Source organism: Mus musculus, chromosome 10 (assembly GCF_000001635.26).
Source record: "Mus musculus strain C57BL/6J chromosome 10, GRCm38.p6 C57BL/6J".
NCBI classification, from domain to species: Eukaryota; Metazoa; Chordata; class Mammalia; order Rodentia; family Muridae; genus Mus; species Mus musculus.
Window position 1 is genome coordinate 7,024,410 of NC_000076.6, and position 14,958 is coordinate 7,039,367.

Sequence of the window (14,958 nt, forward strand, 5' to 3'; positions counted from 1 at the left end):
AAATGTTTGGACTCATGGGTTAGGATATTTACCTTCTTTATATACATTTTTAAATTACACAACACACTGTGTATTTTGCTTCAGTCACAGTTGCATTAAACAATGTCCTCCTTTAAGTAAAACAGTGTCTGCTTCTAATTAATAAAAGTCTTTGGACATGGATACGTGTGCTTGATTTGCACTGCTGTCCGACGGAGGTGGGTATTTTTAAATGATCTTTTCTGTTTGAATGGAAATTTATGCACATTCATAAATGTAAAACTGCTTCTGGGGCCAAAATTTAAATATAGACATGACATACCTATCACCCTAAAGCAAGAAACTTTCTATTTTCATGCAAGGTAAATTTAAAGCATTTTTCCTCCTCTCTCCATTGTGCAAAGGTTGCGTTTTGAAGCTCTCATTTCATGGTGTTAAATTGCAGAGCAGCATGACACCATCCTTTAGCGGAACAGTTTCTACCTGCTTTTTGAAATGATCATGGTTAAACTAGAGACACTGTTATAAGATGCATATTATCTGGATCAACTGCTCAGTTATCAGCTTCCCTTCATGTTCTTGTCTTTGCATTTGATGCACATAAAATCTCACATCTCCACTTCCTCCCTGGAAAGACTTCATGTCACATCTTCTTCCTTCTTCCTTCCCCAAACAGAAGGAACAGCATTTCAGGATAAACACCTGCAACTCTACAAGAATGCCTTAGCATGCTAAACTAAATCATTTTTCTTCTTCTCCTTGGACTTTGTTCCTTATGATTCTTCTGTTCAGTTCAGGACCTAGCCAGGGAAGGTTTGGAAAGGCATACCTGTGGCCTGAGTCACAGTCAATAGTATGTGTCTCTAGACAGACAGTCCAGCCAGGCAGAACACCAGGAGGATCCCATCCTGGGCCGCTAGGGTCCTGGCCACCTCCAGGAAGGACAGACTATGGTTGCTGTGTGGGTGGGACTAGACACAGAATGTTGTCTCCTTTGTTCTGAGTTTGGAAAGCTCTTGAAGAAAATGGGTGTTCTTTTTCACTGATGAAAATTATGTTACCATCTACAGAAAGCCTCTGTTGACATGACAAACAAGGATCCATTTAGTCTCTCATCAATGTGCAATTTCCTTAAGGCTCAGCAAATTCAGTATCTCATTTCTAAGTGAAAGAGCAATTTAAAAGGCCCAAGTAATGAGCGTGACATTACTGTCCTTGTCCAGTGTCCGATTTCATATAGTTGTCAGGACAGGGCCCTGAAATACATCCAAGGAAGGAACTGAACTGCCTTTTCAATATTCAGAGTTCTTCCCATAGAACAGGATTCTCTTTAGAGCTGGCATATTATGCACTCCATTAAAAGAAAAAAATTCTTTGTTCCAATTCTAAGAAAAACATTCTAGTCCTCCATTTGAATTGGATTTTAAGCCAAAAACAGTAAAAGAAGCTGCAGTAGGGGTTATGCCTTGAATATATAAATTGTTCCAAGAGAGATAGGTGGGAGAGGTTTCAACTGTGAAGCCCTTGCTAGGATATACGTCGTTCTTCCTTTCCCTCCAACCCCCAAAATACTCCTATTATCTTCAGATAATGAAAGGCTGCCTGCAGTTAATTTAATCACTGTGATTTCCTAAGAAATGAAGACTGATGTCTTTTGAAAATTAGTCCAATTTTATCTTTGAACATGAGTTTAAAACTGTTAAAATTACTACTTCCAATAATATATTAACCTCCTCAAGGGGTATTAGTTATTCTCATAATCTTTCTAAATTATATATATATATATGTATGTATATATATATGTATATATATATATGTGTGTGTGTGTGTGTGTGTGTGTGTATGTATATATATCTTCCCAAGTTTTGTTTTGTTCAATAAAAATACAGCTTTAAGATACCATTACCTTTAAGACTTTTCTTGAGTCTTCAGATGTCATTTAACCTTTTTCAAATGTAGCCTGAAAAATAGTTTTTTTCTTTCTAAACACAAAATGGGAACAATCCATTTGTCTTATATAAAATCAAATTGAAATTAAGTAGAAGATAAATAGAAAAGGGGGGAGGTGGGAACAGGAAGATGATTCAGTCAGGAAAGTATTTACTTTGCAAAGGAGCATAAGGGTATGAGCTCCCTGCTTAGAAAACACAGCAGGGAGGGGGGATGCAAGGCTTGATGATGTATGTTTGTAATTCTAGATCTGAGCAGACAGGGTCTGTTGGATCTCTGGGGATTCCTGGCTCTCTAGTCTAGTCTACTTAGGAATTCCAGGACAAAGAGAAACCCTGTCTCAAAAAAACAAGGTGGAAGATTCCTTAAGAATGATCAACCCAAGGTTGATCTCTGGCCCCTACACATATGTTCATGCAAACTCACAAATATACACAAATACACACACACACACACACACACACAACTAGACTAAAGAAATCTTACAAGAACAGCAGTAGTAACAGAAATAATAGCAAAGTGTTTGTTCTGGTGATCAAATCACATGTGTGTACTACAATGTTGAATGCTGGATATGTTACCACTCCACTGCTCATGAATGACTATCCATGTAGTCCCCAACCTTCTTCATACACCTACATGCACTCCTATGCACACATGCATATACATATGTGCACACACACACATGCGCGCGCATCCTTTCTGATGATTATTTGGACAATTTTGTACAGTGAGGCATACTCTCCCTTTGCCTCTAGAGAAGAAAACAGAGGAGAATATGGGCTAGTGACCTCTGCACGAGGAGCCCCTGCCTCTTCCCAGGCTGCCAGACTTCTGTGCTTGCTTTCTCTGTGGCCAGGGTCCCTTGGCTCTGCTTCCAACACCAGCTTCCGTAGGGGTCTTTAATTCATCAGTCACATGTGGCATGTCTAAACTACAGGTCAGGGACATTTAGCCCTTCTTCTCAGGTCTCTCAGAGGCCATGCCTCTGAGTCCCTGAACTTTCTGAGCTGGCCCAGCCTTCATCAAATATTCTCTACCCCAAGAAGCAACCTCACTTATGCCCACGTTTAGCAACTGCTTGTCCTTACTGCAGTCTAGCAAGTCATGACAAAGGTCTTCTTCCTTGCCGCTATTCGGAATGACAGATATCTAAATAATCACTATATGAAGATATAGCTTACCACTCTGTGAATGTGCTGCATGTATTTGTTAAGAACAAAGAAACTCATGAGAGAAAGGAAAGAAAGGAGCATTATTGCTAGACTGACCAGCCAGCTAGCCAGGTCAGCTAAGTAAGGAAGCACAGGAAAGGGCCAAGTGAAGAGAGGGTGAAGAAGACAAGGAGCTACAAACAAACACTGCACAGTTTGGCTGCTCTGTTCTTTAGCTCCTTCTCATGTATTTGAATAGCTGTAGCTCTAGATTCACTCAGAGTAGAGATTCTTGAGTGCCATGTACCAACAATCAGGAGAGAAAAAAATCAATAAAACCAAAAAAAAAGTTCAGTTATTCTGACCTAAGTATCTGTGGCACTGGATGACAATGACTGGAAAGCCAGCAGCCATGATCTAGGGCTCTGGGAAGGGATGTGATGCAGCCAAGGGAGCCTGAGAGCCTGAGGGCACACATAGGAAAGAGGGAGGGATTGCATTTAGATGGATGCTACGATCATACAGTAACTCTGTCCTCTACTCTTCCCCACTTGCCTCTACCCTGGTACATTTTTAAGTGTTTGAACCTTCATGAGGCAGACTCCTGTCCCACCAGGCAATGCAGGGAGACAGATTTATACCCATATGCAACAATCACTGCACATGATTTGTCTTTACCATTTGTCCTAACTCTGTCGTGACAAAAGCATCTCTTTCACTTCCAAAAATTAAGTTGTCTGGATATTTACAAATACATATTTGCATTGTTGTAAACTTAAAAGTGAAAGAAAAAGCCCTCATAAAATGGAACAGAAAGCATTATCTTCAAATCTGCAAGTATCCACTCTGTCGTTGTGTACGGCCGTCTTTGCTTCTTCTACACCTTGTGGAAATGTGCAGCAAAGCAGGGTTAGACTGTGTATAAGACTTGTGTCTCCAATGATTAATCTTAGATGTCTGAGTGGGTGGGGCTTATGGTTGGTACTTGAGCTGCTTGACAAGTCACATCTAAATACTTCCATCAAAGCAGAGACCTGACACTGTATGAGCCTCATTCAGCAATCATGGGGCTTAGGGTGGCACCCTATAGGATGCAATGCTCTGCAGAGCAATCCATTCTTACCCAAGCTGTTGACAGGAGGGTCCATGGTGCAGAGGAAGATGAAAGTCCATGTGTTCATTTCCAGTGTTTGGAAACCAATACAAGAAACCCAGAAATATTCTTGAAAGCAAAACCAGTAATATCTTTGAGGCTCAATGAATGAGCTGTCTCAAGAATGTCATTAGTGAACAGTCCCACATTTTTTTAAGGAAAGAACTACCTAAGTGACAGAAGGAAGAAATTGAATTAAAAATCCACTATTCATAAGAAAATACAAGATTTGGGTCCTATGACTCGATTTTTACTTTTAAAGTGGGGGAGGGAGTTCTTGTTTAAAGAGTCTCACTTTGTAGACTAGGATGGCCTTGACCTCATTTAGTAGCCAAGCCTCCAACTTATAATCCTCCTGTCTCCTGAGAACTGGGATTGCAATCATGCACCAAAGCACCTGGCTCTCCAACTCAGTTTTGAAAAACTATTAAATTTTCATCTAAGACAACAGTTTAGGGAACACCCTACAGTCTGTTATAAAGAGCTTTCCTATGCACACCCCTTGACTTAACCGTTTCTAAATTTCCCTTTTTAAAATGCCCTTTACAGTTGGTTTATAAAGAACAACTTAATATTTTCAAACGATTTGAAGCCAGAAGCTTAACTTGAGCTTTGCAAGCTGCTCGAGAGTCGGTAGAGTCACTTTCGTATTCCCAGACCAAGAGGACATCTTTATTTATTCATACAAGACTATGCCCAGCTAAAAATGACTCACACCCAAATAAGGCAAAAGAAAAGGAAAGCAACACTTCTTTTTCTAAAAAAGCAAGAACTGTTCATATCCCCTTTTCGCGGCAGAGAAAGATACTCTACTACGTCCACCAATACCAGTGTTACATATGTGCACATGCCTAGAATAAAAGATGCAGCATGCCACTGCAGACTGCTCACGTGGACACAGACTGCTCACGTGGACACTGCTGTTCACCCCTATAGCCAGGACCAATCCTCCATGAGTGACTTTTTTTTGTTTTTCTAAAGATTTTTATATGTAAGTACACTGTCACTGTCTTCAGACACACCAGAAGAGAGCATGTGATCCCATTACTAATGGTTGTGAGCCACCATGTGGTTGCTGAGAACTGAACCCAGGACCTCTGAAAGGGCAGTCAGTGCTTTTAGCCACTGAGCCATCTCTCCAGCCCCTGTTTGTTTGGTTTTGTTTTGTCTTAATCCGTTTCCTGCCCCAGCACAGCAGGAGATGAGGCTGCAGGAGGCTGCACTGCCCAATACAACCAGCAAGAGGTGGGCATCTCCACATCCGCAACTGTGCCTTGGTCTGCGGAGCATGCTTTCAGTGAGGCAAAGTAGTCTGGCTTCTTTTTGCTTGTTTTGCTCTTTTTCTCTCTCTTAAAAACTGTGAGCTTTCTAAGTGATTTTTTTCCCTGAAAGTCAAATGTTGTGCCTCAATGGTTTATCAAATTCATTGGTTGACTCAGTTTCTACAACATGAACACCAGTTTCTGTAAGAGTTTTAAGCATCTAGTGCCAGTGTCGACTCGTGAGCATTTCTTTGGCTTTCCAAACACCCTTTGCAGGGTGGAAGGCGTTTCTCCCATGATGGTTAATTGAGCCTGTCGGTTTGCTTTAGAATCACCCAGGAGAAAATGTCCGAGGCCATCTACCTGTGAGGATGTCTCCAAACAGGCTTCACTGAGGCAGGTAGACCCACTCTGCATGTGAAGATCACCCTGCCACAGGCTGAGATCCCAGACTGCATTAAAGAGGCTCAACACTCATTTCTCTGCCCCTGACTGTGGACACAACATGACCAGATGCCTCGGGCTCCTATCACTGTGCCTTCCAAACCATGACAGACCCCAACCATCAGTCCAAATCAACCATTTCTTCATTGATTTTGTCAGGTAGTTTTGTGCCTGATGCAAGGAAGGTAAAGACTGGGTGTGGGCGGTGCTCCCTGTTCCTTCCAATGAAAGAATGACTGTTTATTTTGCTACCACACAATGAAACACCAACAAAGTCCAAAACACAAAACTAAGTTAAACATAAAAATATCACTAGTTAAAATGCCTCACTAAGCCTCAGGAAATATTCCTCAACTAAGTCAAATATAAACATTAAGGCTAAACTGTAGCTCCAGGTCTTGTAGCACTTGTCTTATGTCTGTAGGGCCCCATTTATGATCCTCAGAAATGTGCCCTGTGTTCCCAAGTGCTGAGGTTAAAGGTGTGCGCCACCATGCTCACCGAGAATCAGAATTCCATCTTATTTCATTAAAAGCACAGAACCATTCCATGTAAACGTCACATATTAATCTATTTCAGAATGTCTCCTCATTTTTATGTTCACCTGTTGCTTTTTCTCCACTCGCTTGTAATTTTCTTATACTGACTAAAGTATTTCTGGAAGCTGCCTCAAATCCTTCCCTAAGTAAGCCAGGCTATGAGCAAGAGTATAAATGAATACAGTTGAGCCAGCTCAGCTGGTAAACATTATTTCCATGAAACCTGATTGTTACAGGATATTTGATTATTTACATAGAAAACCTAACTCTGAGCAAAATATACAAGCTTGGAAAGGCTTCGCATTTGTCAGATGCAATTAGGTGTATCCTGTAGAGAAGCTGTTTGGTGTGCCTCTAAAGGCCTCCATAGATAAGATTTGCTAAAGAATGGAAAGTTCGTTGCTTATGGCAAGTTGCTTGGGAGGGGTTTTGCAGTCTTTGCTCTATGACCCAAGCATGACTGCATGACTGGATGGCCTGGAGGTGCCCCACTGTAAAGGTGAAATGGTTCGGCCCCTACTGACCTGGCTTGGATCCCCCATCATGACCGTGACAGGTTTAGCCTGCCGAGGGTATGGGGAGGAGCTCGAGACTTCTTTTATAGCAATTGGACATTTGGTTCTTTCTTGGTTCCCCTTTGGCTTGGAAGAGACTTCATGGAGAAAGCTCCAGGGAAATGATAAGGGTTCTCTCTTTTGGGCTTTCAGAAACAACAGAGAAGCAGCTGGCAGGACACAGGTGAACCATCTTCTAGAAAAGAGAGCTAAGGAGCCCTCTTAGGTTTGGAGGCACTCAAGAGGAAGATAGACTAGCTTGGTGGAATGACATGGATAGAAAGAGATTTCTATAGAGCTGGCAGTTTAATTGTAGAATCAGGCTTGTAAGTAGATATTTTGTATATAGCTCAGAAAATAAAATTACCTTGCTGAGCTAGCAAGTTTTTTTCCCCCAGTGTCTTTATTGACATAAATATTAGATCATATAAAAGGTTAACTATGACTCCTGATGAGCTAAGTTTAATAAACTCAGAACCCGTGTGAAGGTAGAAGGAGAGATCTCATCCCAAGAAGTACACTCTAACCTCCACAGGGGCACCACGGCATGTGTCCACCCATACCTACCCAACCACCCCTACATACACATTAAATATAACAATTACAAAGTGCTTTTAAGACTATAAATAAATGAATGGATGGAATTTCTAGGAGAAAATTAACAAATATGCATAATTATGTTTAAGGTTTTATATACACATAAATATATACATGCACTTATTGATGTATATTTATTTATGTCACATGCATATATTTATGTATATATGCACATACATGTGCTTAATTTTTACATAAACCATACTCATAATCTTGCATATATAATTATATTCCAGAGGTCCTCAGTATTGGGTTCATAGTTATCCCCAAAGTACCTGTGAGCTGAATCGAGGTCTACATTTGGATGAAGACTATATCTTCACTGTCACTAATCTCTTAACAGAAATTTAACATCTTCAGCTGTATATGCTGCCCACAAGCCATGCACCTTGATACATATTTTTTTCCCACTACAATTCTGGAACCTCTGTTGCCATTTGGTTACATGCAGCTATCTGAAGATATTAGGCTTTCTACCAGCTTATGCTGCTGGATATGTTAGTAAAGAAGCACATTGCTCTAACTGCATCTCTCTTGCTGAGATATAAAATCCCTGGCATAGAGTAAGCCAGGGAAGAGAGAACTGGTTTGAGCTCACAATTCCAAGTTACAGGCAGTCAGTGCAAGGAAGCAAGGCAGCAGGAACTTGAAACGGCTAGTCCTGTCAAACCCACAGAAAACAGACGAGAGAAATGAATGCACGCATGCTCAGTGCGCAGCTATCTTTCTCTATCTGCTCTTAGACAGTTCAAGACAAAGAAATGGCTCCACCCATTTGGTAAGGCTGTGTCTTACCAAATCCATCAGAGCAATCAAGACCATCCCCCACAGACATGCCAACGTGCCAACGTTATTTATATAACCTCTCAATGAGACTCAACCTAGGCCATTCTAGATTGTGCCAAGTTGATAGCTAGAACTGACCATCATATACTATTGCCTCATGGGTTCTTTTATATTTTGATCGTTATATTTTAGACATTTGTTTTCCATGAAATAATTTGTGGTTTCCCAATGCATGGAAGGGCACTGTCCTGAAGAGCCTGTAAGGTCCCTTTCATTATAAAGAGCACAGAAGAAGTTAGGTTTCTGACACACAAAATCATTTAAGTGATGGCCTAATAGGTAGCTGGCCAGTCTAGTTGAAATCTATACCTGACAGACTAGGGAATGGCAGCTTTGCCTACTCTTATAAATCACTGAGGTCCCCTTAGCTAAAGTGAATATATATGGCACAGGAGTGTTCTAGCTCCTCTGGTGATGGAAGGCTATGTGTAGCCCACAGGCAATCACCTTCTACGGCTCTGGCTTACATTTGCAGCTTCTGAAAAGGCATGGAAATGGAAGGGCCCTGCAAAACTTTGCTCAACATTTCTGTTCTCAGAAGAAAAACAATCCTATTTGCCTCCGTGTTAAAATGTCTCTAAGAAGCTGCATACCCTTTGAAATGCCTCTCTGTATTCTGAAAATCATCTAAGTCCCCTTCTATTTTTTTTCCTCCTTTTGTGTGTCAGGCTTCTTTTGTATTTTTATCAGACATCCTGACACTTTTAGCACAATTGTACTAGGGCAGAAATACAAGGAACTGAAACAAAAGGCTGTCAGTGTGATTACCATACACACACACACACACACACACACACACACACACACACACACACACACACACTGGAATAGCATTTAGGTGTTATTACAGTGGTTTCTGCTGGGTCTGGCCAGAGACCCATACATTTTGTGAATGCGTTGGGAGACAGTTAGAAAGGCAGTGTGTTTGCAGTAACAGCACCCCGTGAAGGTGTGGCCTAGGTCCACCTTCTCCAAGAGTATCTCATCTGAGATCCCAAGTACTAAGACCTGATTGGAACCGCAGTGGTAAGGATGAAATGGAAATACAGACTCTCCAAAGGGATCAATTCACTGGGAAGATCACCTGAAGGCTCTTGGTTCTCTGTTACATTTAATTCTCAGATATAAAGCCAAGCTCTGGACACAGATAGTCTCCCAGAGTCTCTTTCCCTGGCTGAGGTTTGGAGTAGTCAGCTTTTTTCCCCCACTCTTCTTCATATCAAACTGACTCCCCTATCCCAGTAGAGCTGTGGTTAGGAAATAGGACCATTGCTAATGGATACTGCAGCAGGTTGTTGAGACTGTCAGTGCGCACCACTGAGTTTGCTAATGGCCGGTCTCCTAGCGCTGTAAGCAATGACATTTTCATGTCAGCACTGAACAACTGCGTGTGTCATAAGAGTACTGTTTACTTTCTACCTCAGAGGATCAGTCAGGAGCCTGAAGTTCACCTCTATACATGGCTGTAGTTAACAAGAACAACCCCACTTACTGGCTTGGACATAGTATAAGAGGCACCCTTGGTCTGAATTGATGTTGAGATCTCTGAAATCTTTTTTCTTTTCCTTTCCTCCCTTTTCTTTTTCTTTGTTTTCTAAATCTTTCCTTTTGCTTTTTTACTGACTTCTGTAATCCCACCAAAGACTTCCTTTTACCCTTCCCATCAATGTGTAGATGAGACAAATGCCATACAAAACAAGTTCCACATGAGGGCTTTAGCTTGGAATAAGCATGACTTGTGGTTCCCCGTTGTCAATACATCTCTATTTGTGTGTTGACAGTTTTGCTGAATTGCTGGCTTGATGATATGTCCATGTGTGTAACAAAGATAACCTCCCAATGAATAAGACTCCATGACACTTGGTTCCCTGTGGAAATATCCAGGCAAACCTTACTCCAATGTCTAGACACTGACCCTTGCTTATCCTGGCTTTTGGTTGACAACATGCCTCCATTGAGATAAGATCTCCTGAATTCAGTAACTAAAATGGTCACAGCTATCCAGTCTGCAGCCATTAGATATTTCCATCAGAAATCTGGGTCACACCATCATTTTCAAATCATACTCCCCACTTTCTCTTTTGTCTGCCCTTTATCTGTCTCATTTGGTTCTGACCACACAATATGGAGTAGGGACTGTGAATACCCCAGACCCTGCTGCCTCCAGCTATCTGAGAGACTTTGGGATAATTGCTATTCACCCCAAATCTCAGCTTCTTCATCTCTAAAGTAAAATTAATCAATGTAATACCATGCCATAATATATGCAATATGAAACAGTGTTTCTAAAGACTGGCACACATTGTTCCCATGAATTTACCCAGTTGGCATTAGACTAGACCCCTTAGTAGTGGCTTAATCATTTGTTTCCTATTTTTTTTTGTTTTATCTTTTCTTTTCCTCTTTATAACTCCACAGCACCCAAATGCCTAGACCACCTTCAACATTGTTATCATTGTCTCAGAGTCAAGGAGACCCAACAGCACTAGCAAGTCTTTCTAATTCCTGTTCGGAACTTGAAAGCAGCAGTGACTCGTGCTGTCACATGGTCACCATCGACATGCCGGCGTCTTAACACTGCGTTTTTCTCTTTTCGGTACCTGCTAAGTCACTGCAATTTTGATGACATAACTTTAAGAGAAAGGACACCGAGGTGGCTCATTTACTTCGATTTTACCCATCGTTTACTTTTAAAGGAACTAAAAAATAGGGCTGGTGTCCTGGCTCCAGATGCCTGCGCATGCGCTCCCTGGTAATGAACCCATGCCCTAGATGCCTGCGCATGCGCTCCCTGGTAATGAACCCATGCCCTACAGCCTGTACTACACTGCTGCAAACACACATCAAAGCAGACTAAAAAGCATGTCTGACTGCGTGAAGCTGTTTTCCTGCGCTCTGAGCTAACAGCCTGAAAAGGCCACGCATGCTGATTAGCTGATTAGAACTTCCTTCCGGGACATTACACAGCCGAGTAGTGCCTACCAAAACCAAAATCATCTTGAGCCAGTAGGTCTTAATAGCTATTAATCACCCGCCTATGTATCTTACCTAGCATCCTTCCTGCCATTAGGTAAGACCTTTGGAATATATTAATTTCTAACAACCCAAAAGCTAAGGCTGTCACCAGGCACCATCAAAAACCTCTTGAAGACTTCTCCCTGGTTTGCTGTAACCCCCTGCCTGATGTCTCCACCAATGCACTTGTTAAATGCATTGATTTATGTATTCTGCTGTGGAATGTATCATCCTGGACAAACTGAATCTATCTTCTAGACTACAAACACTTTTTCTTGGCTCAGAACACACCAACTCTTACTCTCTTTGGAGGGTGAGCAGGGGTTCTTGTTGACACACTGTGAGACTGCATATTGAGCTATCTTCCCAAGCAGCATTTTCTACTATTCATTAACTAATAGCAACAAGAGGCAAGCAAACACATCCTGCCCACAAGGATTACACTGATAGAAGGATAAAAGGCATTTGTGGGCTGTTGTTCATGGTTCAAAATAATTGTCCTGCACATTTTAGGAGGAAGGCGTGTAGGGGGAAAGAGATGAGAACAGAATAAGAACCCAAAAGGTGAGATGGATTTGCTTAAATCCTTCCCAAGAGACATTCATGAAGGCTCAATTTTGAATATTTACTGTTTAATCCATCTTTGTATTTACAAGCTTATCTGAAAGCAAACCTTCTTCCCCCTCCACTAATAGAAGTTTCTTAGAGAACAGAGAGCAATTCATGTTTCTTCACCATTTCAGATGTCCTGAAAGAATATGGCCCTTCTCCAAAAAAGCCTACCTTTGTTTTGATTTGTCTGTTTTAGAGTTGATTAAGAAAGAGTTTTACAAAGAACATACATGGGCTGGACCTAGGCCTCCCTGCACATCTGTACCAGATGTGCAGCTTGGTCTTCAGGTGGGTCTGGAACAACTGGAGACAGGGCAATTCCAAAAACTGTTGCCTGTACATGTGTTCTTCTAGCTGGGCTGCTTTGTCCGGCCTCAGTGAAAGATGTGCCTAGCCTGGCAGAGACTTGATGTGCCAGGGTGGAGGGATTACCAGAGGAGAGGAGGAGGAGGAATGGCAAAAGGATTGTAGGAAGGAGTGAATGGGAGGGGGCAGTGAGTGGGATGTAAAGTGAATAAGTAAAATATAAATACATATTTTTAAAGGAGGTTTTAAATATAGATTTAAACCCAGGTATTAATTGCTGTTTCATTCAAAAAGTCACATGAACTAATAAAGCTTGCTGTGCCTTTGTGTCTTCGAGGTGAATGTCATCTGAACACAGGGATGAGCTGGTGAGCAGTGTGGAGGTGCAGGCTCTGCTAGAAGACAGCGAGAGGGAAGATGCCTTTCACTCATAAAGGTTAGGAGTTGTAAGTGTAATGTCTAATGTATTGTCTGGTTTGCCGTATTGCGTGTTTTCATACGAATGACTTGGCAATGTAGAGACAGCCTGTTAAACATGGCAATGTGGCTTCTGTGGACACCGCTCTCATGCCACTGTGTGCAAATAAACAAGGAACTTCCTTAGGAAGCACCTAGTCACCTTACATGAAGAGTTTCCTAATGTCACAGAAGAGGAAGAAAGCCAGTATTTGTTATGACACTGTTTCTTCTAAATAATGTAATTAATAAAATAAAGAAAAACATGGATTATGTACTTAGTGCCTCTCCATCTCTTGAGAGCAGCTTTACCTGAGCTTGGTGAGAAAGTCAAACTACATCTTCTATCCTTGCAACCCTCTGGAACTGCTTTCCTTTAGGTTAGAGGAGCCTGTTCTGTAATCGGTCCCCTTCTGCTACAGTTGTGATGGCAGTCCCTCACAACTTGCCATTGGGAGTATCTGCATGAAAATATTTGGACTAATTTAAAGACTTATGTCAAGAGATATTGTCGGAGAACTGAGAGCAATTTTATGGATATGCAAGTGAGCTGCAGCTCACATGGGGCAGAAATTTGATACAGACACTGTGGAGGAATGCTAATGACTAGCTTGCTCCTGATCCTGTGTGCAACTAGCTTCCTTCCACAGTTCAGGATGCCTGCCTAAGGATGATACCACCTGCAGTGGACTTCGCCTCCAACATCAGTTAGCAGTCAAGAAAATGTCCCAGAGATATGATCACAGGCTAATCTGATCAAGGCAATCCCCTAAATGAGACTCCCTGAGATAACTCTGAGCTGTGACAAGTTAAATAAGAAACTCTGTTACCAAAATCAGGAGAGAAATTGTGAGAAAATAATACTATAAGCAAATAACCCTAATAGATGCTAAACACACACACACACACACACACACACAGAGAGAGAGAGAGAGAGAGAGAGAGAGAGAGAGAGAGAGAGAGTCTTATAATATCATCAAGTTAAATCCTGTGATATGTCTGGTAATATATTCCAGAATGCAGGTTCAACCTATAAAAAAATTTAATACAATTTTGCCCAGTGATGAAAAACAAGAAAATAATTTTAGGATCACCTCAGTAGATGCAAAAGAAGCATTTAATAAAATTCAACACTCATTTGTGATAAAATAAAAATGTAATAGTCTCACAAAAAAAATTATGAACTGGGAAACTTCCTGAAAAATAACGTCACTAAAACTTCATCCCACTTCGTAGTGAATGGTGCAAAACTGGCCTTTCACCCACTGAGCTAGCAACACTACCAGGGAATGCACTCTTACCACTGAGCATCTGTATTTAGAATTGTTCTAAAGACACAGCAAGTACACAAATAAAAAAAGAATACATAAAATATGTCAATAAGATCGGAGACATTGTCACAGTTGGAGAGTGCAGGCCCCTGAGCAAGACTGTGCGATTCAATGTGCTCAAGGTCACCAAGGCTGCTGGCACCAAGAAGCAGTTTCAGAAGTTCTAAGGGGACTCTGGCCAATGCCCTAGAACAAATAAAGTTATTTTCCAACGTAAAAAAAAAAAAAAAAAAAAATAAGGATTGGGGCATAAAGCTCAGTAGTAAAGCATTTGCCTAGCACACACAATATCCTGGGTTCAGACCCCACAACAAAGCAGGGGGAAGGAGAAGGAAGAGAAGGCCATGGGGGGGGGGGGAAGGAAGGGAAGTGGGAGGGAGCGAGGGGAAGAAAAAACATCAAGCAAACTAAACAAACGAATGTTGCCTTTATTCATACATATCACAGCCCATACAGTTATGGACTGTGATCGTTAATGTTGGTTCTCAACTTAGCAAAATATATAGATAGGTATATATATATATATATATATCCAGGCCTGTGTTATTTTAAATACCCTGACACTAGATGTCCATCAAGGGAAAGAGATAATGTGACAGATTTGTATGAAGGAACACGGTGAAAAATGGAAAGAAGTGACTATTGATAATGCAGGCGACTGAGAACTTAGGTTGCCCTTACACACACTGAGCCAAGAAGCCAGACACCTGAGATGACAGCAGCAGGAGGCTCTGGGCCCTTCAGGACTACTGAATGGAGG

The 14,958-nt window shown here is 41.4% G+C and overlaps 2 protein-coding genes across 6 annotated transcripts in view; one reads left to right on the forward strand and one right to left on the reverse strand.

Annotated features, from left to right (window-relative positions):
• Oprm1 (opioid receptor, mu 1) overlaps positions 1-13,800 on the forward strand; it is a 279,617-nt gene extending 265,817 nt beyond the window's left edge. For all 5 annotated transcript variants that reach the window (NM_001302795.1, NM_001302796.1, NM_001304955.1 and 2 more), the window contains one exon: positions 12,749-13,800. In NM_001302795.1, the coding sequence (NP_001289724.1) occupies positions 12,749-12,752 (4 nt within the window). In that variant the 3' untranslated portion in view covers positions 12,753-13,800. The remainder of the gene's footprint in view (positions 1-12,748) is intronic.
• Ipcef1 (interaction protein for cytohesin exchange factors 1) overlaps positions 1-14,958 on the reverse strand; it is a 169,004-nt gene that overhangs the window by 138,631 nt on the left and 15,415 nt on the right. The window lies entirely within an intron of this gene.